General features: G+C 41.4%; 1 protein-coding gene across 1 annotated transcript; it reads left to right on the top strand.

Moving 5' to 3' along the window:
* Positions 1–1,243: 1,243 nt before the first annotated feature.
* Positions 1,244–23,063, top strand: LOC100751006 (zinc finger protein 54). Its single transcript, XM_027398686.2, is given in 7 exon segments — positions 1,244–1,587; positions 2,967–3,146; positions 3,771–3,860; positions 10,098–10,180; positions 19,200–19,326; positions 21,388–22,784; positions 22,786–23,063. Coding segments are annotated over 6 exon segments (1,947 nt in total). The 5' UTR covers positions 1,244–1,587; positions 2,967–2,989; the 3' UTR covers positions 22,879–23,063.
* Positions 23,064–26,041: the final 2,978 nt, after the last annotated feature.

Raw genomic sequence — 26,041 nt, forward strand, 5'->3', positions numbered from 1 at the left:
ATCATGGCCGGGAAAGCATGACAGCCGGAGCACAGGGCTCATCGGGAGTCAGAAGGCACAGTGAGACCAATCCATGAAAGCTCCAAGTTTTCCTCTAGTGATACACTCCTTCCAGCAAAGCCCCACACGCTAAAGGTTCCACGGCCTCCACACACAGAACCACTAGATGGGGAACAACAGTTCAAACTCATGGACCCATGAGGACATTTCTAATGCAAACCAGAGAATATATGTGATTCCATTGTCCTCACAAACGAGCAACAATCTCAATTTGGTTCACTCTACTTTCTTTTTTAAAAAATATTTACTTGTTAAATTTTTGTTAAAACAACAACAACAAAAAAAAGAAAATAGAGTGAAGGGGGCTGGAGAGATGGTTCAGAGGTTAAGAGCACTGGCTGCTCTTCAGAGGTCCCGAGTTCAATTCCCAGCAGCCATATGGTGGCTCACAACCACCTGTAACGAGATCTGGTGGCCTCTTCTGGCCTGCGGGGATACATGCAGACAGAATACTGTATACACAATAAGTAAGCAAGCATTTTTTTATTTTTTTGGTTTTTTTCGAGACAGGGTTTCTCTGTGGCTTTGGAGGCTGTCCTGCCACTCGCTCTGGAGACCAGGCTGGCCTTGAACTCACAGAGATCCGCCTGCCTCTGCCTCCTGAATGCTGGGATTAAAGGCGTGAGCCACCAACGCCCGGGTCTTTTTTTTTTTTTTTTTCTTTTCCACTCTACTTTCTTAAGTGCATCACAATGCTCTGTTTGGGATGTACGTATACAATTTTTAAAATCGTTTCTGCTGTTATATTCAATACTAACGAATATAACACAACTTAAAGGAGAATGATTTACTTTCTTCATGGTTTCGAATTGCAGTCCAGTCACCAGTAGTTCTATCTCTCTTGGGTCTGAGGTAAGGCTAAAACACCATGGTAGGAAATAAATAGAAAAAAAAAAATTACAAAAAAAGTGTCTCCTATCTCTCTCCCCTCTTCCTCCCTCCCTCCCCTCCTCCATGTGTGTCTGTGTGTGTTTACATGTTCACGTTTGTGACTGTCTGTTCACTTGCCCGAGCAGGCCACGGGGAAGCCAGAGGTTGCTGTGCTGTTGATGCATTTCTTCCCCTTTTTGGTTTTGTAGACAGAGACCAGGGCGGCCTGACAGCTGCAGCTAAGACAGCAAGGCAGAGGGAGACGCAGGGGCGGGGCCAGAGGGGGCGGGGCCACGAAACCGGAATGGGCGGTTGGAGGAGTTTGTTTACCATTGGCCAGTGGTAGAGGAAGTGCTTAAGTGGGCGGGGTTAGGGCAGTGACCTAACGGAAGCTGGAATGGAGCTCTCCTGAGGCACCGTTATTTGGCCTGAGGAGCCGCAGCCCGCAGTGACGAGTGCCCGGTTCCCTGTCGTTGCTCGGGGACCTGCACGGTGGGAACCGCGCGCTGCAGAGCCGGGTGCGGAGGACGCGGCGGGTCCGCGGGGACCTGAGACCTCGGGATCCGCAGTGTCCGCGCTCGCGGGGCGGCCTGGGAAAGTCAGCAGTCAGCAGCGCAGTGGCGGGAACCGCAGCCCGGCGGCCCTGGAAGCTCCCAGGTCAGAGGAGCTGCGGGGCTGGGACCCGGGAGGGAGGGAGGAGCGGGGGTGCGAGCGGTTTCTCTGCTGCTCATCAGGAAGCCGGCTCCCAAATTGTGCTGTGCGTGTCTTTCCCTGGTGTATTTTAGATCACATGAGCTGGACTAATTTTGATTTTTTTTCCCACTGCCAAGACATTCACGTCAGGATACTCTAGGAGAATATTTGGATTTATTCATTGGTATTTGCACGCGCGTTTCTCTGTGCGGTGTTGGATAGGAAAGAGCTCTTGGAATTCACATTCGGTGCCCTGCTAAGCCACTTACCCAGTCCACGGAGTGGCACATGGACCTGAGGAATTGGCAATCCCCAGAGAGCTTTTAGATATTTGTTACGGAAGGAATGCTTGCAGGTTCCGGTGTGCGTGCACAAATTTGTATACACTTTCGAGGTCCATAGTTGTAAACGTGAACATTTAAAAGTAAACTTTTACCTCTCGTTAATTTTTCGTCTGAGGCATATGCACTCTTCAGAATGCTGTATCTACATCACAGAGTGTCCTTGCCAGCCCCATGGCACAGGCCGCGAGGTATCCATCACTCTGGAAACAGAGGCAGGTGGATCTCAGTAAGTTTGAGGCCAGCCTAGCTGTACGTAGTGAGTTCCAGGACTTACATAGCTACAGGGTGACACCAAAAACAACGAAAACAAGCCGGGCGTTGGTCGTACCCACCCTTAATCCCAGCCCTCGGGAGGCAGAGGCAGGCTGATCTCTGTGAGTTCCGAGGACAGCCTGGTCTACAGATCGAGTACCAGGACTGGCTCCAAAGCCACAGAGAACCCCTGTGTCAAACAAAAAAAAACCCTGAAATGTGTCTTGTTCTGAGTTCTAAATGTTGCACCTAGAGTCTGGAAAGCGCAGTACCATGTTTAAGGCTGTCAGGTCACAGTATTTTCAGTTAGAAAAAACATCATAAGCCAAGTGGTGGTGGCACATACCCTTAATCCCAACAATAGGGAGGAAGGGGCAGGTGGGTCTCTTGATTGCAATGCCAGCCTGGTGTACAGAGCATGTTTCAGGAATACATAAACCCTGTCTTGAAAACAACCAAAAAAGAAGAAATAAACAAGCATTATAGTATGGGACAGTATTAAAAGACATTTGAGTAATTATAGTCAGTCATGTACATCAGAAAAATGTCTGCATTTGTGTTTTGTCTCCTTGGATCAAGAGAAGTACTTTTTCCATAGACATATGATCAAACTGGTTTTTGGTTTATTGTTTTTGTTTTTTTCTGTTCTTGCATTGCTGTGTCTGGCCAAGAACTCACCTTGTAGACCAGGCTGGACTGGAACTAACAGAGTCAGAGTTCCACCCACCACTGTCTCCCAACTTCTAGGATTCAAGGTGTGCACCAACAAGATGATTCAAACGGACGTGTTTTATTTTTGTGGAATGTTGACAGCCAGTGGTGTGACTGTGAACCTCTCCCAGGAGGAGTGGCAATGCCTGGACCCTCCCCTGAGGGCCTTGTACAGAGACTGGATGTTACAGAATTGCAGCAGAATGGTTTCTGTGGGTGAGAATAATTTGCAGTCTTCCTTGCTCCTCCTCAGTCATTTTTCTTCCTTCCTACCTTCCTTCCTTCCTTCCTTCCTTGTTTGTTTGTTTGTTTGTTTTTGTTTTTCGAGGCAGAGTTTCTCTGTGTAGCTTTGGAGCCTATCCTGGCTCTGCCTCCCAAGTGCTGGGATTAAAGGCGTGTGCCACCAGCACCTGGTTCCTCAGGGTTTCTTGACAAACTAGTCTTCGAGTGTGTAAGCTTTCTGTAAAGTGAAATCCCCAGAGGAACAAAGCAAGTCTTCATGAAATAGTCACTCTTCTTCCCCTGTGTCCCTTTGGGAGGTATAAGGCCTCCATCAGTTTTGGGCCATGATTAATTCAGAACCTTATTAGTGTATAATATCCTCATTCCAATCATTTAGTTCCATTTCTATCCCTGAGTTTTGAGTGAGGTGTGGTTGGAATTGGGATTCAAGTAACACTAACTGAACATGTTTTCTAATTGTTTTCAGTATTCTGACACTGCAGGACAATTGGGGAATCACTGGTATAATCCTGTGTTTTGTTTTCTCTTTATCTTCTGGACACAGTACTATGTGAGAGAATCCAGGGGCTTTCTAAAGAGCCTGTTTCTCATGTGCAGGGCTCACTGATCACCCAGATCTGCTCACCTGTGCAGCAGAACAGAGGGGCTGGAAGATGGAGACAGATGAGACAGTAGTAAAGGATCCAGGTATGGTGGAGGGATTGATGACTATGTGGAAAGGGAATCAAGTGAAGGTGGAAATGAGTTTTGCTCTATTCCAAGTCGGGGAGGGTCCTTCTTACTGGTTGATGATAAATGCTGATTGGCCAGAAGCCAGGCAGGAAGTATAGGCGGTGCTACCTGACTAGGGGAGTACTTCGAAGGGGAAAGGCAGGGAAGCAGTCGCCAGAGTGAGGCGCCATGTAGCTACTGAGAAAGCAAGAAGCTTGGGCATCACCAGTAAGCCAAGACTATTTGAAGATCGCAGATTAATAGAAATGGGTCAATAATTAAGAGAGAGCTAGCCGATAAAAAGCCTGAGCCATCAGCCAAACAGTTTATAATTAATATTAGCCTCTGTGTGTTCATTTGGGAATAAACGGCCTTGGGACTGGGCGGGACAGAAACCTCCATCTACAATACTCAGTTTCAATAGAAATGATTCTGGAGACTCTAACTGAGATTGAGCTCCTTAGGGTTATTCTATTGGAGGTAGGAGAAGAGGCTCTAAGGAAGAATTGACACAGATAAAATTTTATTTGACTGTGCATGTGAGTGATGCTGCTCTTATTGATTCACATCACTGATCATGTCATACTTACTGGTTTTGCTGTCTGTGATTATAAAATATCTAAATTATGACCCTCTAGGATTACTTAAATTGTTTTCAGAATTTTGAAGCTTTGGTATCCTAGCATGTTCTCTACCTTTTCATGTTTATGTCTCCAGCCCTGAAAATGATGCCAATGGAGTTTTTTAGTTTGTTTTTTGAGACAGGGTTTCTCTGTGGCTTTGGAGGCTGTCCTGGAACTAGCTCTTGTAGACCAGGCTGGCCTCGAACTCACAGAGATCTGCCTGCCTCTGCCTCCTGAGTGCTGGGATTAAAGGTGTGACCCACCAACGCTGGCTGCCAATGGAGTTTTGATAAGAATCAGGAAGTGCATTTACAGACTGTTAACCCTGTCTACACTGTCTTCTCATGGATATCTCCTATTGTCTGTGGTCATGACAATTCCAAGTGGCTTCCTTTGCTGTAGTTGTAACACATTGTAAGATCACCTCCAAGTTTGATCCTCTTAGTATTTTCTGGCTCTTTTCTCTTCCTTGGTACTTTCAGTAAAATAGACAAATAGGGTTGTAAAGGGAATTGCTTGGTGTTAGAGAAGATGGACCTCCTTCTAGGTTGACTTCTTGTGATTGACAAGAGCAGGAAGTAATGTGCTATGTTTCACATGTTTATGTATTTTGTTTTCTGTCTGCTGTGGATGTCTACATTCCAGCCTTTTTTTGTTTGATTGTTTTGTTTTTCTAGACAGGGTTTATTTGTATAGCTTTGGAGTCAATTTGGAACTAGCTCTTGTAGACCAAGCTGATCTCAAACTCAGAGATCTGCCAGCCTCTGCCGCCCAAAATTCTGGGATTAAAGGCATGCACCACCACCACCCAGCTTGCATTCCAGTTTTTGTGACATGTACCCATGTTGACCAGAGAACTTTTCTAATGGATCATTTTTCATTTTGTATTTTTTTAAGTAAATCTTTTCTTAAAAAAAGATTTTATTTATTATGTATACAACATTCTGCTTCCATGTATATCTGCACACCATAAGAGGGCACCAGGTCTCATAACAGATGGTTGTGAGCCACCATGTGGTTGCTGGGAATTGAATTCAGGACCTCTGGAAGAACAGCTGGTGCTGTTAACCTCTGAGCCATCTCTCCAGCCCCATTTTGTATTTTTTTTAAGCAGACTTAATTCACTTTATTTTTCATGTATAAAAACTCTTACGTGGTGGCTACAATTTGTAGCCTGGTTTATCTGAACCTCTGAGACTCTGGTGTGGATTTTTTCACAAGATGGTGAGTGAATTCCTGATAAGGAGACTTGTGAACATAGTCTCTTTTGGTTAACACAGCCTCCTTCCAAAGGTCAGGGGTAAGGTTGATGTAGGTCTTGGAGATGCTGTTAGTTTAAGGTGGCGTTGGCAATTACCCAGGGTGGCAATGCAACCCCTGGCTGATGTGTTGCAGTCATCAGTACCGACCACTATCAGAAGCCACTCCAGTTCAGCAGCAGAGACAATGCTGGTGCCTCTGGGGGCAGGGATGAGAGGCACCAACACAGAGCCACAGCGGCCTGTCACTTTTTTACAGAACAGTGTGGGGCTTGCCAGTCTTGTTCCCCCAGTAGCCTCTTCGTACAGGGACAGTAGAAAGCTTGGCCAAGATGATGTGCCCTAGGATGCCAATGGCTACCTCCATGGAGCACTTAACACCAGGACCAACATGACCATTGTAGTCACCAATAGTGACAAAAGCCTTGAATCTGGTCAGCTGCCCAGCCCATATCTGCTTCTGCTCTGGCATGATCTTTAAACATCATCCTTTAGGGATGTGCCCAGTAAAAAGTCAATAATTTGGGATTCCTTAATGGCAGGGAGAACAGGTAGGTAGATCTCCTCCAGGGACTTCATCTTCATGTCCTTTACCAGGCACTTAACCTGGTAAAGAGTATCCACTCATTGTCTTCAGCTTTTGTCTTGATTTTTCTGTCACTATTTTACTTATGAACATCAGTCTTCATTACTGCTGCCCATATTAAGGGCATTAAAAAAATTTCCTTCTTCCTCAGTATCTTGGATCTTTTAGATATGAAATAAATTTTTGATAGAAAGTATATGTTTTAATTTCAGCCATCCTTTTTTGAATGCTGTAGTCTTTTTGTGTCATTTGCGTGAGTAATTTTATAAATTTACTTTTCTAGAAATTAGTGAAAGAAATGCATTTGCTAGGAATACATTTGTGTAGCAACTCGAGACTGTAGACACTGAGTTTAGAATTGGAATCTCTATATATTTACATTATCTTCTGACCTACAGTATAGAACTTGGTAGTACGTACAATAAATTGGCCGTTTGTTGAGCATGGTGTTTATTTACCAATGGCATTATCGTTTGCTTCCTTTGAAATTTTTTTGATTCTGGGTTTGTATCTATTGTAGTACAAATAGATAGCTAATAAATGTATCTTTGGTATAGGCTGTCTCTTCATGCTTTTAATTATTACATTTTCCCTGAATGTATTTAATTTTACACAGTACTATTTGTCAGGGTCCTGCCGTTGTATATAGTGTTGTCCCTTTGTGTTGCTCTGCAGGAGTCACTGTTTCAGATCATACTTGGAAGTCTGTGATTCCTTGCGTGGTGAGAGAGATTTGAACCCAGGTTAATGTTTTTATATGTGGATAGGTACTTTTCCCAATACCACTGTTTGACGAGGCTGTCTAGTCAGTTACGTGTAAGTTTGTGGTACTTTGGTGACATTGACAAGGTCATTGCTATTGGACAGGTTCTGGAACTTCTGCTCTGTTATATTGGACTGTCTGTCCTCTCCACTCCCATGACGCTGTTGGTCGTGTGGCTCTCCAGTGACAACTGCAATCTCACTGGGATAGCTCCAGCATTGTAACATCCCAGGGGCTGCTCTGTTCCCAGAGAATTTCTCCATCAATACAAATTCTACGTTTCTCTTTACTAGTTCTCTGAAGTATATATTATGGGAAGTTTAAATGTCATGAAGTTTGAACTGATCATATAAACCACTTCCAGAAATAGGGAAAATGTCAATATTATGTCCCTTTCCATCTGTGTAAATCAGCTTCCCATGTTCTAGCTAGCATCTTCTTCAGTTCCTTCAGCAAATCAAAGCTTTCAAATCAGGACCTTTCATTTGTTTTATAAGTTGATTCAAGGAATTATATTTTCTTTTCTTTACTAATTATTTACTGTTCGTTTTTTATTTAGACTCATGTATTTTATTTATACAAGTGTTTTGCTTGCATGTATGACTATATATCATATACATCCTGGAACTGTAGTTATGGACAGATGGGAGCCACTGTGTGGGGTCTGGGAATGGAACTACGTCTCTGGAAGAATAATACTCTCTCCTAACCATTAAGCCATCTCTCTAGCCCCCTATTAAGTTTAATTATGTTAGTAGCAATAATAGAAGATACTATATTTTTTTTTAAATCTAGATATTCCAAAAATCTTGCCTTTACATAGATGCTTATTATTTCTTAATGACTCATTGTTTGTGTGTATTCCTAAATATAAAAATACAACCTACTCAATTTTTATGTTTTCAGGGATGAACATTTGGCATTGGATAACCATATGGCGCACTCTTTGGGGAAGACTGTTTCTCCAGCTCTCAGAATTCCTCAGTGTTTTCACTAGGGTTGAGGCCTAGTGAGCTTTCTTCCTTCCATGTTAGCATGTCTCTTGATGCTGTCCTTGTCCAGCTCATGTTTAGTCAGCCATGTTTGTAAGATTTCATACATGTAGCTTCCCTGACATTTCTGGGAGACACAATGTGAAAAGCAAGCCTCCTGCCCCTCAGGCTCTTACACTATTCCCTCCGCCCTCCTTTCTCAGTGATCCCTGAACCTGAGGTGAAGGAGTTGTGTTGTGTGTCAGTGGGGACTGAGCATCACAAGTCTGCAGTTTGGATGATTGTGGTTTTCTGTAATAATCTCCATGTGTTCAAAAAGAACTTTTATTGATGAAGGCTGAGGACTACATTTATCTGTGGGAATAAGGAAAATACTTAGAATGCTGTTATGGATTATGCCTATTTAGTAAAGTTGTGGTTGTAGGCTCTCCTCCAGGGTCCATGCCTTTGCTAGTCCTGGGGAAACTGGCTAGGTTTCCAGTACCAGGCATGTTCTCCCTCTCGCTGAGAGGGTCTTAATCCAATTAGAAGCTGTTGGTCACCACCAAGGTTTGAGTGCCACTCTTGCACCCTTAGGGTAATCGTGCAGTGTAGATCATTGCTGTGGTTCACAGGTGTCATGGGACTGTTGGCTGGTTCCCTTCTTTAAAAGCTTGCATGTTGCCTTCTGGGAAGAGTCTTTAAGTTCAGTTCCATCTCTCATCCTCTGGATTCTGTGTCTAAAGTGCCTGGCTTCTTCAGTAGTAGGGGCACTTCACCTTCTACCTCTGGGAGGCAACCACAGACAACAGCAATAGCTTATTATGTTTAGGGAGAATCTTCCACAGCTGTGACCTGCCTTGTGTGGGTGGTTTTGTTAGAAAATGTCTTGTGGGAGCATTATCAGAATATAAAGTCCCTCCCTGTTTTTCCATTTCCCCCTTTAGATCATTGTTCCGTGTGATCCCCCTCTTTAATACTCCCCCAAACCCTACAGTGGACTGTTTTTATTTTTCTTGTAATGGCAGTCACTCTAGGTTGTATACTTACATCTGAAGATTTAGACCTAAGAACTTCCTGTGAGAGAGATCATGCAATGTCTTCCTTTCTTAGTTTGGATTACTCCATTCAATATAATCCTTTCAGGGCCTTCCTTTTCCTTTCAAAAGCTCGAGATTTCAGTTTTCTCTATCCCTGAACAATATTCCATAGGTCATGTGTACTGCATTTCCATTATCCAGTTTTCAGTGTAATAACAGTTAGGTTGTTTCCCTTTTGGAGCTGTTGTGAGTAAAGCAGCAATGAACATGGCTGAGCATTATTTGTGGAGCAGGATGTTGAGTCCTTTGAGAATATGACAAGAAGTGGTACAGCTGGGTCATGTCCTAGATTTCTTTAACTTTTTCAGGATTTTCCATATTGATTTTCAGAGTGGCTAGATTTTTGTTGGTTTTTAGGGTTTTTATTTCATATAGGTTTTTTTTGTTGTTTTGTTTGTGTGTGTGTGTATGTGTGTGTGTGTTTTGCTGGTTGGAATATTCATTGTATTCTTCCTTCTCTGTGACCATTAGTGGTTTGCTGTATTGACCATGGATGATTACTTCCCAGTTCTCCTGTATATCTATTCTTCACACGAAACTTGTTTACAATTACAATTACAATTTACAACATTGTCGTGGAAAATTCATCTAATTCTCCTGTGTATATTTTGCCTCTAATGTATCATCTGCCATACTGCTTTAGTGAAATGCACTGTGTTAATTTGTGACTGTCTTAAAATACACTTATGTCCACATCAGTTTTGAGATATAATTTTTTTGTGTGCAACAATATTGTTGATGGTGGTTTTCTCTTCAAGCTTTAAATGTCTTTCCATGCTGTCCTGGATTAGGGATCATTGTCTGGACATTCTCTTGCTTGGGTCTTTTCATATCATTTATTTAACATTGTTTTCTTTAACAGCTTTCATTACTAATTTTTGCTTTTGCTTTTTGATTCCTTAATTTGAAAGAGAAGCAAGCCTTGTTCCTGAAAGAGAAACTCAAAGAAGAGAAACGGAAAGAAATGGCTGATTCTCCAATTAATCTCTTCCAGGTCAGTGATCATGTGCCCCCCCTCCTTTGGTAGAAATGTTATAGTTGAGACATCAGAAGCCTCTAATTTTCTGCCTCTGATTTTTTAAACTTTATTATGAAAAACAATTATGCAAACAAACAATTATAAACTGAAATTTACCAGAGCCAAAGATGTACAACCGAATGCATTTTTATACAGTTAGAGTAGTCACTGGGAACAGAATCTCTGGAGCCTCACACGGGACTTTATAGTTTCAATATCCAATATAGTTTGATCTATTTATCTACCATCAAAAACCAAAAACCATGTGACATAATTAGAATTAGAAAAGCACTTAGCTTTATATCTTCTCATAACTGATTTTGATTACATGCATTCAATCTTATATCAATACTGATATTTAACATTTCTTGTTCTCTTTTCTCTATGTTCTACTTTGCCCACATGTATGTTGTTACTGACTAGATTCTGCATATGGGGAAAACATGGTTTCTTATTTCTGATACTGTGTAACCTCACTTAATACTACACATTATGAATCCATCCATTCTCCTGCAAATTTTAATCCACATTCTCTCTTCAGCTGAGCAGTATTCCATTTTGTATGTATACCATTTTCATTGTCAGTTCATCTTTGGATAGACAGGTTGATTATAATTCTTTATTGTTATGCATACAGCAGCATTTACCATAGGGTGTAAATATCTCTATAGTGGGGTGTCGAATATGAGTATATGCCCAGGAGTGAGAGACCTGGGACTATGGTTAGTTCTATCTTTAATTTGTTAGTACTCTTCAAACTGATTTCATTTGAGTGTGCTAATTTGCACTACCTTCCCATCCACACCAACAATGAATAAGACTTCCTTTTGATAGGACCTAGGAGAAATAGGTCTTCTCTAAAAGAAAGGAAATCAACCCAAGGGTTGAATTATTCTTTACCTAGTTTCAGTGTGTTGTAAAGAAGGTATTATCCCAGGAAAGAGCATCTAAAGTCCTGCAGACTGGCTCACACAGGAAGGGATTCACTTATGAAGTTGCTCAAACTGGGTCATAGCTGGAGTCATGCTGTTATTTCAAATCTTCCAACAGTTTTATGGTATAGTTCAAACTAACTGCTTTTGCTTGGCCTTTGTAATCTGCCTCCTTGCTCTTGCTTGCCCAGAAACAAAATGTATGTAAAAGATGGATGCTCTCTGTAGATGGAATACATTTCTCTCCAGAGTAGAAGTGCCACAGACTGTCGATAATAAACCCTTGAGACTTTACCAACTGCTCTTCTTTCTCTCATTGGGTTTGGGCTTGGTTTTCAGTTCATTGCATTCTTCCTCATCCTCTCCAACACTTGTTGTGAGATTAATTGTTGTCAGCCATTGTGCCTGGAGTGAAGCAGCATTTCAAAGTAGTTTTTGTTCGCATTTCTCTCCTGGCGGTTTAGGGATCCTGGGGTTGTTTGTGTTTCTGTCTTTGAAAAGTGTCTATTCAGTTCATTTCCCCATTTGTTGATGGGCAGTTTTGTTTGCATGTTATTTAATTGCTGTAATTCTTGGTAAATTCTAGGTATGAGCCCCTGTCTAAAGCATCACCGGTACAGATTCCCACTCTGTTATGTGTCTGTGTGCTCTGCTGATTGTTTTCATTGATAAGCAGAAACTCCTTATTTTCATATAGTTCCACCTGTTGGTACATGGCGTTAGTTCCTATGCTGTTGTTAGTGTTCTTTCTAATCCAGAAGCCATTGCCCGTCCCAATGTCTTCATGGGTGTTCCCTGTTTTCTAGGTTTCTGTGTGTATGGTTTTAAATAAGGTTTTTGATCCATCTTGTTTGGATTTTTGCACCTAATTCTCCTGCTAAATCCAGTTTTGCCAGTACCATTTGTTGAAGAGACCATATTTTTCTAATGTATTTTTCCCCTCCTTTGCCAAACATTAAGTGGGGATGGATTAATAGTTTTCTTTATGGATTCTGTGTCTTATCCTGTTATCCTCCTGTCAATGCTTATTCTCATACCAGACTGTCTTTGTGACTACAGCTATGATATAATTCTATAATTCCACATCTCCTATAGCACTTATCTCTATTCTGCTCTCCCCAGATTTTTTTTGTGTGTGTGGGGGAGGTTGGTATCCCACATATATTACTGACATGTAATTTTGGAAATATTTCCACTTGTGGATGCCCAGTTGATGTGGAGGGTGGACTTACATATTGCTGAGTCAGGGCTCATGTGCCGTAAAGGCTCTATTTGTAGAATCTGTCCCATTTCCTTAAATCATGGTTATAAAAGTAACCATGCATATTGAAACACATGGACTAGTTGGAGTAATATCTTAGAAATATGTGGAAAAGAGATATCTTGTGTCTCATTACTAAGTAATACGTGGTTCCTAATACTAAAGTCGAGAGTGCTGAATGTGACAGGCATATGTATGAAATTATTGTTCTTGTGCGTATATTCTAGTCTACTTGTGTTTCTCTTTCATGTTTAATATCAAAACAGTGATGATATGTCCTTTTGTTTATCTAAGGAGAATTGCTGTTCACATCACTCTCCTGGTTAGGATGATCAGTGATATGGGAGAGATCAGTATTTCTATTTATTTATTTATTTATTTATTTATTCATCTTTTGTTTTCCCTGCAAGGATCCCATTGTGCAGTCCTTTCTTTCTGGCTGGGACTCATTATGTGGCATGCATCAGGAGTCATGTCTTAGGGTCTTGGCTGATTGATGTGCAGAATCGTATCACATTTGATGCAGAAAGAACATTCCTCATGATTGCCTTGCTCTAGTTGTTCCTGTGAGAGTCATGGCTCTCCTCCACCACCCTGAAGCTGCAGTGTTTTCAAGTGGAAACTTGGGGAATGGGCTCTGACTCACAGGTTTGCATTTCTGTCCCTGACTCATGGCCCAGACAGAATATGTCACGGCATCTTTGGATTTTCAGAGAAATCCAAAAGAGTCACTGTACTGGCTGGCTTTGTGTGTCAACTTGACACAAGCTGGAGTCATCAGAGAGGAAGGAGCCTCAGCTGATGCCTTCTTGAGATGCAGCTGTAAGGCATTTTCTCATTTAATGATCAGTGGGGGAGGGCCCAGCCCATGGTTGATGGTGCCATCCCTGGGCTTGTAATCCTGGGTTCTATAAGGTGAGCTGAGCAGGCCAGGGGAAGCAAGCCAGTAAACAGTACCCCTCCATGGCATCTGTAACAGTTCCTGTCTCTGGGATCCTGCTCTGTCTTGACTTACTTCAGTGATGTGTAGCAATGCTGAAGTGTAAGCCAAATAAACCCTTTCCTCCTGAGCTTGTTTTTGGTCATGGTTTTTCTTTGAAGCAACAGAAACCCTAACTAAGACAAATTGGTACCAGCATAGAGAGATATTGCTTTGACAGACCTGACCATGTTTTAGGAAGGATTGTAGAAGAACTTTGGAACTTTGGGCTAGAAAACCATTAAGTGTTAAGAGCTCTGTGGGATATTCATTAGGAGTTTGGAAGATAAGAATACTTGGAGCAATTCAGAACATGGAGCCTGCCTTGTGGAATTTCAGAGAGAAATTTAAAGAATCTATCAGGGTCTTTTGTTATTTTGAATTAAGATCTTGTGGTTCTGGTTAGCTGGGGCTGAAGAATCAGCTGTGTTTAGCAAGGTGCTAGAACTACTAAAGCAAAATTTTGCTTTTGTTGGAATACTTGGTGCTGATTGGCTACAGCTAAGAAATTAGTGGTGGTTGAGAAGAGACCAGCATCACTGAGGTGAAATCCCCTGGGAAGTATTTCTTAAGAGCACACAGAAACTGTGTTCCAGAGGCAACCAAGGTTGTGCCTCATGCTTTGTAACTAAGTATCATACAGGTGATACTGGTTTTGAAGGCATGAAGGGGTCATGGAGAGCAGCTGAGGCTTGACACTAAGTATCCAGGCAAGGCCATTGATGAAGTTGCATCCTCAGTGGCAGTTAAAGGCCCAGGACTGAAGGAGTCATGAAAAGAAGTTGAGGCTTGGTACCACCTATGAGAGGCTATTGGTGAAAGTGCAACCCTGTTGCAGCAAGGGACCACAGCATTTTGGAGATGCCAGTATCAAGGGACAACCACTGAGTGACAGCAGTGGACTGGAACCGGTGGGCACCTAGAAGAGACACCATGTGTGTTTCAGAGGGCAGAGCTAGAGAGGTGAACAAGTCATTTGGAGGACTCAGGAAGCTCATGACTGGATCCCAGATACTGGATGGTTGGAGTTTTGTTTTGCTTTGATTGACTGTTCCCCAGTTTTTCCCTCTTGAGATAAAAAAGTGCTTTATTGGAGTCCACAGTTGAGAGACTTGAATTTTAAAAGATGTCGTATTTTTAAAGAGATTGCCTGTTTTAAAGAAACTGAAATTTTAATGTGTTTGAATTTGTAAAGACTGTGGGACTTTAAAGTTATTTAAGATGGGGGGGGATTAATAAGAAATGAAGGGCTGTGGCTTACTAGTGATGTGTTTTATGTTTAGTTGACAAGGGGTCAGTTGTAATGTCTAGTTTTGTGTCAACTTGACAAAAGCTAGAGTTCGTAGGAGAGGAAGGAGCCTCAACTGAGGTAATGCCATCTTGAGATCCAGTTGTAGAGGATTTTCTCATTTAGTGATCAGTGGAGGAGGGCTCAGCACATGGTGGGTGGTGCCATCCCTGGGCTTGTAATCCTGGGTTCTATAAGAAGGTGGGCTGAGCTGGTCAGGGGAAGCAAGCCAGTAAGCAGCTCCCCGCCATGACCTCTGCATCACCTCCTGCCTCCAGGATCCTGCTCTGACTTGTTTCAGTGATGAATAGCAATGCGGAAGTGTAAGCCAAATAAACCCTTTCCTCCTGAACTTGCATTTTGGTCATGGTGTTTCATCACAGCAATAGGAATGCTAACTAAGACAATCATAAACACCTCTAAAATGCTGTTAGACAATACAGCATAAGTGCTAAAAAGAACACATCAAGAACTACGCAATTCAGATACAGTAGTGCAGATTTTCTCTTGAGCCATTGTTTAAGCTATATTGTATTTGCAGAGGACTGATATTCATTTGCTGACAGGAAGTCTTTGTCACTTCTGAATGCATCCACAGTATACTACACTTCTGTGTGCATGCTGAGCTATTATTTAATGTGTTTTTGGACTTCCATCATTTTTTTTATAACATTGCAAGTAAGATCATCAAAACTTTTGAAATTATTTGTCTAAGTCAGCTTCTGAATATTTTTAGAAAGTTTTGGATTATATCAAATGTGGCTGATGCTCATTTTTCTATATGCTTGGTAGTGGCCCAGTATTCTCATAAAATTAATTCCATATACTAATTAAAGTATACAGGATACAGTATTGTTCTATTTTACTGTGAAAGAAAAAAAAAACAAACTATCTAGTTAATCATAAATTTTGCCTTCCCTATCTAGCCCTTTGCTCTTTAATGGTGTGACATTGGACCTAGAGTTGAAACATAGGAACTGAATATCTTACAGTGGAGTCATGTAAGGCCCAAGAACAGATAGGTTGATTCAGCATCAATATTTTAGCATGTACTTTAGGCACAACATCTAAAAGCGTGTTTCCTTCTTACAAATTTTCCTTCTGAGACATGCCCACTGTGATCCTGTGCAACATAACACAGAATCCATAAGAGATTGATATGTCCTATTGAGGAAATCCTGGACATTGTTCTACCTTTTTTTTTGGGGGGGGGTTTACAAGACAGGGTTTCTCTGTGGCTTTGGAGGCTGTTCTGGAACTAGCTCTTGTAGACCAGGCTGATCTGGAACTCACAGAGATCCGCTTGCCTCTGCCTCCCGAGTGCTGGGATGGAAGGTGTGCACTACCACCGCCTGGCAGATTGTTTTACCTTTTATTAATATCAAGTCTGTGCACAATGATGACAAGATAGAATGAGTTATCTGCTCTGCTGAACCCACTGGGGAACCAGCTCTCTGCCACTGTAAGGTAACCTCATTACAAAAGGGCAAAGGGGAAGCTCCAAGCTATAGCTCTGCTAACTCCCTCACCATCCAAGAGAGAGCACAGGACCCTCGCCTTTGGTCCTTATCCAGTCACATAACCACAAAGAAGACCATGCCCATAGGGTCAAGCTACCCCAATACTATTGGCCATTGGATAAAATTCCTATATTTCCCCCTTTTAGTCTAAAATAAAAAGATTCTAATCCTAATATAATAAAAACAATATACAATAAAACTATATATAATAAATTATCCAGTAAGAAATGCATCTTAGATGTCCAGACTATAGGTAAAAGACAAGTTTTAGAGAGATTACTTCAGTAGTTGTCCTTTCTTAAAGAATCCAAGTTTGGGGCTGGACAGATGGCTCAGAGGTTAAGAGCACTGACTGCTCTTCCAGAGGTCTTGAGTTCAATTCCCAGCAACCACATGGTGGCTCACAACCATCTGTTATGAGATCTGGTGCCCTCTTCTAGTGTGCAGATATACATGGAAGCAGAATGTTGTATACATAATAAATAAATAGAATCTTTAAAAAAAAAAAGAGAATCCAAGTTTGTATCTAATATGTCCTTACCCCAGATTCATGAGGATTGTAACTGTAATTATCTAGTCTTCAACCTTATCAAAGACCTGAGAAGGAAAATATTACCTGAGCAAGCAGGAAGTGAAAGCAAGTGACTTCCAAAAAATTAAGAGAAATCACAGAAACAGCTGGCTGCCAGGAGAGTCTCACCCAAGGTTCCTCTAACACTGGGGCATCCAACTTTGGTTTATAGGCCTAGAATATCTGGCAGACCATTTTCAGAAGCAGAAAAATTTGAAGGACTGTCATATCCTGTCTCAGCAAAGTTTGGCAATCACTTTTCCTTGTGTCCTGCTTGTACAAATTAGACAGCATACTTACTGTCAGCAGTTGAGGCAAGGGCAGTTTTTTGCCTAATAGGCCAGTTTGTCAACAAAACAAAACAACCAAAAAAACCCAGTTCATATGGAGTGTCTTTGGTGCCCATGCTCTCGGCCTTAGGTCGTTGCTCCCAGGAGCACTTGTCTCACGTCAAAAGTATTCTAAGTTATTAAAACATTAAATGCCATATTCTGTAAGTCTTTGAAGTGTTTACAGATTACCTATCTATTTGAAGTATCTCTCTACACCTAGAAGACCTAACGAACATGACTGTAAGTTTGACAAACATGGTGGCTATTAATCCATAATTCTTATTAACCTATATAGATTAAGGACTAGAGCTTCACAATACAAAAATAAACAAGCTGTAGAAGTAATACCTTATGCAAAAATAGAAACAGATATACAATATAAGGACAATAACCTCGAAATTGTGACAATATACAAAAATACCTTAACCGGTAGAAATATAATGCAATATGACAAAAATAACCTTAATTTACAAAAATATCCTAAACAGAAGCAAAAATATACATACAATATAACAGAAGTAATCTTAACATGTAAATGAAAAACATTTATGTAAATATACAAAAGTATTTTTTAAAGTATTTATTTACTTATTTGTTTATTATGTATACAGTATTCTGTATACAGAAGAGGGCACCATATCTTATTGTGGATGGTTGTGAGCCTTCATGTGGTTGCTAGGAATTGAACTCAAGACCTCTGGAAGAGCAGTCAGTGCTCTTAACCTCTGAGCCATCTCTCCAGCCCCTACAAAAGTATTTTAAGCAGAAGTAGGAAAGATAATTTTAAATTTGTACCAGTATACAAAAATATCTTAAACAGGAATAGAAACATATATACAGCATAACAAAAATAATTTTGAACTTATATTAATACACAAGAATCCATACCAATGTAAATTATTTAAAACTGATGGTTGCTTTGTTAGATTTTACGATCTACCTTATTATCTTATTATCCTATCATGTTTATCCCCGTTTTAATTCTAAATTGGATCACTGAGTCTAATCTCTTGTTCTGCCCCCAGCCCTATAACACCTCATTACCAACCCCCTACAGGTGACAATTATTTATAACCCTGAGAAAAACCCCACTTTTTTTTTTTTAATTTGAGGCAAGGTCTTTCTTTTATTTATTTTTATTTTATGTGCATTGATGTTTTGCCTGCATATATGTCTGTGTGAGGATGCCAGATCTGCTGGAATTGGAGTTACAGACAGCTATGAGCTGCTATGTGGGTGCTGGGAATTGAACTCAGGTCCTGGAAGAGCAGCCAGTGCTCTTAACCACTGAGCCATCTATCCAGCCCCATCCACCCCACTTATTAAAGAAAGGGGTCATTGTGTTCTTAGAATAACTTCCTGATATCTGGGGGGTGACAGTATTTCTTTGGGACCCTGTAAGATTAAAACATTATGTCTCATGAGGACTAGCTGCAGCATTTAGCCAGGCTCTGAGTAATGGGTAAAGCTTATCTGAAGTTGTGGCTAGAGTGATGTAAGAGGGTGATCATCTCAACTAGCCATCTTAGAATTGTCCTGAGCACTTTGTAGCCAGTGGTGTTTATTGGCTCAATGGCATTATTATGATGCAGTCATTGTGGGCACCAGATATTGCAGGAATCTTGGAGATTGTTTTACCTTTTATTAATATAAAGTCTGCACAATGATCACAAGACAGAAAGAAGAATCTGGATCACATCACCAGCTGCTGTGTCCCTCTGGGGATCCAGCTCTTGGCCACTGCACTGTAACCTCATTACCAAAGGGGAAGGGGAAGGGGAAGCTCCAAACCATAGCACCACCAGCTCCCACACTGTCTTAAGAGAGAGAATGTGTGACCCTCACGCTCAATTATTATTCCAGTCACATACCGACAGAGAAGACCACACCTATAGGGTCAAGCTGCCCCAAAACAAAGTGGCCAGACCTTAAATGTGTGTTGTTTCGTGTATATTGCTTGTGAGACTGTTATGTCATAGGATGTGACTATATTAAAAATCACCTTTTTGAGCAATTGTCTTCACTTGTCTAATTCCCTGATTTCCTTAAGTTTCCTAATATCCAGGAAAGCACTCTGTCCGGTAGAAACACAAACTGTACTTTGTGTTTCAGGGTGTGCTGACCTTCAGGGATGTAGCAGTGGATTTCTCCCAGGAGGAGTGGGGATGCCTGGACTCTGCTCAGAGGGCTTTGTGCATTGATGTGATGCTGGAGAATTACAGCAACCTGCTCTATGTGGGTAAGAACATTTTGCTTGGAGAATTCCTAACTCTGGCTGTATACTGACTTTTCAGGTTGTGAATTCTCTGTTAGGCTGTCTTAGAAACAACAGGAGACTAGGGAGTGCTTGCTAGTAGAAAAGACCTTTTATCTTGTTATTTTTTTTCTACCTCTTCATTTTATAGGTGTTGTGCACCCTTCATTTTGGTTCCAAGATGCATTCAGAAACCCAGTAGCATATAATGTTTCCACTCATATCTTAAACCTCCATGTCTGTTATTGCACTTGACATTGTTTTAGTTGTGACAAAATCAAGATAAACAAACTGAAAATGCTCCCCAAATATGCTGAAGATTCTGACAGGAAATATCATTGGGAAATCATTCCTATGTTCCTCTACTGTGTGTTCTCTTAATGTACTGAACACAGTACTGTGTTAGACGTCTATATTCTTTCTAAATGTTCTAGCATGGGTCATGGGCCAGAACACATGGGTTATTGCATGCAAGGTAGGCATGGTCACCTGTGTGTAGCATGTGGATTGCCCTGGCATAGGAAGAGGAGAAAGTGGCCACAACCAGGGTGGGCTAGGGAATGAGCAGGACAACAGTGACAGCTTCAAGTGAAAGAATTAGAAAGAGCTGACAATGCTTTTGCAATATTCAATTCCACTTGAAAAGCTTCCTGATAATTGAACTTAGTATAGTGTCCTGGCCCAGGGATGAATCCTTTTTTTGGGGGGGGGGTGGAGACAGGGTTTCTCTGTGGCTTTGGAGGCTGTCCTGGAACTAGCTCTTGTAGACCAAGCTGATCTCAAGCTCACAGAGATCCACCTACCTCTGCCTCCCGAGTGCTGGGACTAAAGGCGTGCAGCACCAACGCCCGGCTGAATCCTTCTTGTTGTAACTGTTAGAAGATGTGTTTTATTGCACCTGAATTGTGGTGACTTAATACCAGTACAAAATACAATGTTATTTGGCTATGCTGACAAGAGATTGGACTAATTTTACACAATTCTAAATAATGTGGGTCCATGAAGTATGATTATTCTGTAATTGCCTGCCTTGCATGGATGTCAATGGTGAATAGAAATTAGCACTGGCTTCCCATGGTAGCCCTGCTTCCAATGGTTTAGAACATAGTTCAAAACCTTGGTAATGTTACAACCCTTTAGTAGAGTTCCTCATGTTTTATTGACTCCCAATCATAAAATTGTTTTTGTTGGTAGTTCTTGACTGTAACATTGCTACTAAGTGATGCCTTACTTCTTAAGACCATTGGAAATAACGTGTTTTCAGAAAGTCATGATCCACAGGTTAAGAACTGCTGAGAGCCTCTATTGTCTGGCAGAATACTGACTTTGCATCCATTACCTTTGAAGAACTAATACGCTTTTTAGGAAAAAAAAATAAAACCTTTGTTTTTCAAGAAGCCTTTATTCTTAAAAGGAATTGGGTAGTGTGAACTATAATGTTCATGGCTGTGCATTAGTAAGTAAACACTGTGAACGGGGGGATTGGATTAAACTCTACTTCATCAATTTCTGAGAAAAATATATTTTAAAATAGACACATTCTAAATATAATCAGTCAGAAAACTCCATCCTAAAGCTAATTCCTCAATTATCTGCTTCAACTTCCTTGAAAGCTGTCACTCAGTTTTTGTGAGAATCCATAAGTTACAGTGATGAAAAAAGTTGACTGCTGTCATCTCTATTCTAATTAGTTCCTGGTGGCTTATTTTAAGAGAGAAATTAGGGAAACTGCTGTAATTTAAGAAATACAGCACTGTGAGAGAAAGAAGCCATGAGGCAGAGTTCAAGCAGAGATGGTTTTTGTTAGGGAAAGGGATCAGGAGATAGGGGAGATAGAGAGAGAAGGATGGGAGGTGGTCAGGAACCTTTTAAAAGGGAACATAGTGAATATGCACAGGTGGGTTTCTTAGTGGCTGCAGCTGAAGGCAAATCCTGTCAGAACACCAAGGACAGACCAGTACAGATGCCTGAATACTAACAACAGTCAGGTATCAAATATTTAATCTTGGAACAAGCCCTATTAATCTGAAGTGTCCTCATTTCCAGAGAACTATTCTAAGTGTGATCCTGTCCGTCACCATGTGAAGACTGAAAAGGAATCTTGTCAGTGTAATGAGCTTGGCAAAGTGCTTCATGACCCCTCCACATGTGCACTTTATAGAACAAGTGAAACTACAGAAAACTCCAAAAACTACACATGCAGTAATCACAGGGATGCCTCTGTTGACTCATCAAACCCAGACAGACGTGAAAGCAGGCACACTGGAGAAGAACCTTGCAGATCTAAAGACTGTGAGAAATCTGTAAATTTGTGTTCCAACACTACTCAACATCAGAGAGTCTACACTGCAAAAAAAGATCACAGGCAGGGAGAATGCGATGACTATTTTGTGTCTACATACAGTCTTGTGCAACAACCAATCCACATTGCAGAGAAACCACACCAGTGTGAAAAATGTGGGAAATACTTCAGTACTACCTCAAGCCTCACTGAACATCAGAGAATTCATACTGGAGAGAAACCTTACAAATGTCAGGAATGTGACAAATGCTTTACCGTGAAGTCAACTCTTACAAAGCATCAAAGAATTCATACTGGAGAGAAACCTTACAAGTGCAATGTTTGTAACAAATCCTTCACCCAGTACTCAAGTCTTAAAACACATCAAAGACTCCATACTGGAGAGAAGCCTTACAAGTGCAACGAGTGTGACAGATCCTTTACCCACTATTCGTCATTTAGAAGACATCAGAAAACTCATTCTCTAGAGGAAATGTACAAATGCAAAGAATGTGGTAAGTCCTTCCTTGAAGTATCACATCTTAAAAGGCATTACAGAATCCATACTGGAGAGAAGCCTTACAAATGTGAGGTATGTGACAAATCCTTTAATATGTCCTCAAATCTTAGAAATCATCAGAAAATTCATACTGGAGAGAAACTTTACAAATGTGGAGAATGTGACAAATCCTTTAGCCTTGACTCGTATCTTAGAATACATCAGAGAATTCATACTGGAGAGAGACCTTACAGTTGCAGAGAATGTGGAAAGTCATTTCATCAGTTGTCAGCACTTAAACGCCATCAGAAAATTCATACTAGAGAGAAACTTTACAGAGGTAGGGAATGTGACAAATCCTTTACCCAGGACTCACATCTTAGAGCACATCAGAGAGTTCATACTGGAGAGAGGCCTTACAGATGTAAAGAATGTGACAGATCTTTTACTGAGTGTTCAACTCTTAGACAACATCAGAAAATGCATACTGGAGAGAAACCTTACAAATGTATGGAATGTGACAAGTCCTTTACCCTTAATTCATATCTTAGAACACATCAGAAAGTTCATACTGGAGAAAGACCATATAAATGCAAAGAATGTGACATGTCCTTTATCCGGATATTTAATCTTAAAAGACATCAGAAAATTCATAGTGGTGAGAAAAAATACCATTGCAAATAATAACGATATAGCTTTATCTGCAGTTCTGTGCTTAGAAATCACAACAATAGAAACAAAGATAAGAAACTTGTGAATGCCTTAAATGTTAAATTTAACAGAATTTATATGAAATTAACATCTGCAAAAATAACTGGGAAAAGTTTTTTTTGTTTTGTTTTTTTGTTTTGTTTTGTTTTTGTTTGGAGACAGGGTTTCTCTGTGTAGCTTTTGAGCCTATATGGCACTCGCTCTATAGACCAGGCTGGCCTTGAACTCACAGAGATCCATCCACCTGCCTCTGCCTCCTGAGTGCTGGGATTAAAGGCATGCACCACCAAAGCCCAATGGGAAAAGTTTTGTTGTTGGTGATGGTGTGTGTGTGTGTGTGTGTGTGTGTGTGTGTGTGTGTGTGTGTATGTGTGTTTCTGTTTCTGTGATTGCACTGTGTGTGAGTATTTCTGTGCATTGGAGAGGCCAAAAATATGCATCAGATTTTCATAAATCTGAATTAGCAGAAAATTGTGAGCTGGTATGCATGTATGGAATTGAACCCAGGTCCTCTGGAAAAATAGACATTGCTTTTAACCACTAAGCCATTTCTCCAGTGCCTTGGAAAAATTATAATAAAAACATTTATGGTGTTAACATGTAATGATTCATAATGGTGAGTGAGGTGGCTCGAACCTTTAATATCATCTCTCAGGAGGCAAAGCCAGGAAGATCTCCTTGAGTCAGAGGTCATTCTGGTCTACATAAGTAAGTTGCTGGCAGCCAGGACTACATAAACACTGTGTAAACAGCAACAAAAAATTAGGAGGATGAAATGTTGTATCGCAAAAAAAAATGTGACAAAAAAACACTAATTTTGCTGTATATCACAAAATGCATAGTTCCAAGAAACCTTATAAAGGTATATCATATGTTATCCCCATGTGTGTCTATTCTTTGGAAATTGCACCCCTGAAATACATTCAGTTTGTTAAATTCTTTTCCCCAGTGCTGAAATTGCCCACATAACAATAAATTCACCATGCAAGAAAACACAAGAAAATGCTCTCCTAAGTCTCATCTTGTGCTGACCTTCAGAACTAGAGTCAAACCGTACTGTTGTGGGCATTTTCTAGATGAGGCTGCTTGGACATGGGTTTAAGCCCAAAGAAAGTCTTTATTGGCTTCCAGTGACTATACTAGGTGTTTGAGATCCCAGTGTAGCAACTAGCCTTTCTCAGGGTGAGCTCTTAAGCACAAAAACAGTGGTCTGGGTTGACCTACTCCATTCAACAAAAACAGTTAGCCAGATGCAGAACTGCAGAAGCTAAAAGCAAGGTTAGTACATTTTGAGACTTTTGAAGAACTATGAGGACTTTGAGACTGGGCCTTTACTTTAACTTTTAGCAGGTGGTGGTGTCTATGTGCTGAGTTTTACAGCCTGAATGGCACTTCCCTAATGGAGTCAGTTGTGCTAAGGTCTGGGGTCTTCCTCAGGACGGGGCCCTGTGACACTAATAGCAAGAAAGTGAGAAACTGTAAAAAAAAAAGAGAGAGAGAGAGATCCTGCGAATGTGACAAGGCCATGCTTACATGCAGCTTACAAAACGCCAAGAGGCTAAGGCTGTGGTGGTGCATGTCTTTAATCCCAGGACTCTGGAAACAAAGGCAGACTGAACTCTGAGTTTGAGGCCAGTCTGGTCTCAAAAAAACAAAACCACAAAGAAACCCCCAAGGGCATACAGAAATTAATTTTAAAGTACTAAAGAAAAATGGGGAAGTATTCACTCTACTCTAAAACAAATACCTCCAATTAACAGCTACTGGACCCTAATGAACTGAAAGGAGACCCATGGGACACCCCATCCCACCCAAGCCATGGTGAAATGGTAATTGTCCCAATCTTACACCGTTGACTGTTCTTAGTGCCTTTTGAACAGTTAGAGTCTGCTCATTACCCACTACCAATTTCAAAGGTGGCTTCTTTTAAGAGTGAGTATTAAAAATTGATAATTACAGATATGAATATTTAGATTGCACATTAACAGCTTTATAGTTAACAAAACATGAATATATTCTCCAAGCCATTTTTTAAGCATGTTATAGTACAGCAGTCAAGTGAGAGGTTGGTTATGCCCAGAAGCAGCTGTGCCAGTATTGCCCCAGTGTACACATTCTGGCTTGTAGGTTGGTAATGTAGGATGCCGGGCCCAGGGGCAGGTTAGACCATTGATATCTTTTCTCTCATAGCAGCCCTCACAAGACTTCTCAGTGATGCAAAGGCCTGGCAGCTGGGAGAGTTCCCTGATAAGTTCAAGAATGCACTCTCTCTTATCTTGCAACCAAATGGGTATAGCGTCTTCAACAACAAAATGTTCAAGCAAGAGCACATGCATTGGCATGCTTTGCTTGGGGTGCCTCTGGGGCCTCCTAGGCAGTTACCCATTAGCTGGTACAGAGAGGTCCATTTAAAGCACTGGCGTCTGGCAGCAGCATCACGGGATCTCAGTTCAAAGTTTTAAAATCAGTATTTCCTATTAATTTGTAAGACAGTGGGATTTTTTAAATTATTTATTTATTACGTATACAGTATTCTGCCTGCATTCCAGCAGACGGCACTAGATCTCATTCAAGGTGGTTGTGAGCCACCATGTGGTTGCCTGGAATTGAACTCAGGACCTCTGGAAGAATAGTCAGTGCTCTTAACCACTGAGCCTTCTCTCCAGCCCCCAAGACAGTGGAATTTTATAAGGCTTCTTCATACATCCTTTTGAATTACCCTCCCACTCCTCCGTTTTTTCCTTTCCGTGTCCATCACTCCCTATCTTGCATCTTAAGGGTTCAGAACTCACTGTGGGGGCTCAGATACGGGGGTACAGTAGTCTCCTAGATCCTGTTCTGGTTGAGGCTTGGCAGCAGTCATGGCTCCAGACAGCCTGACAGCTAGAGTTGTGTGGAAGGCAGCCTGAGACCGGGTGGGAGGGACAGGGCTCAGAGGGTGGGGACACTGACCTGGAAGTAGAAGTTGGGAGGTAGTTGGACTTCCGGTGAGCGTAGGGGGAGTGTCGGATCCGGGAGGGAGTAGAGGGGTGAAGTGAAAGAGCCAGGGAAATGGATGGAGGAGCCAAAGTCAGCAGTGTCAAGGGACCGTTCCTGAAACCCCGGGGAACGGTGTGGTGCAGACAAGGGTGTAGAGAAAACAGCAGGTGCTGCATGGGGCGGCCTGGGAAAGCCAGCAGTCAGCAGCGCAGTGGCGGGAACCGCAGCCC

Source organism: Cricetulus griseus, chromosome 9 (assembly GCF_003668045.3).
Source record: "Cricetulus griseus strain 17A/GY chromosome 9, alternate assembly CriGri-PICRH-1.0, whole genome shotgun sequence".
Lineage (NCBI taxonomy): Eukaryota > Metazoa > Chordata > Mammalia > Rodentia > Cricetidae > Cricetulus > Cricetulus griseus.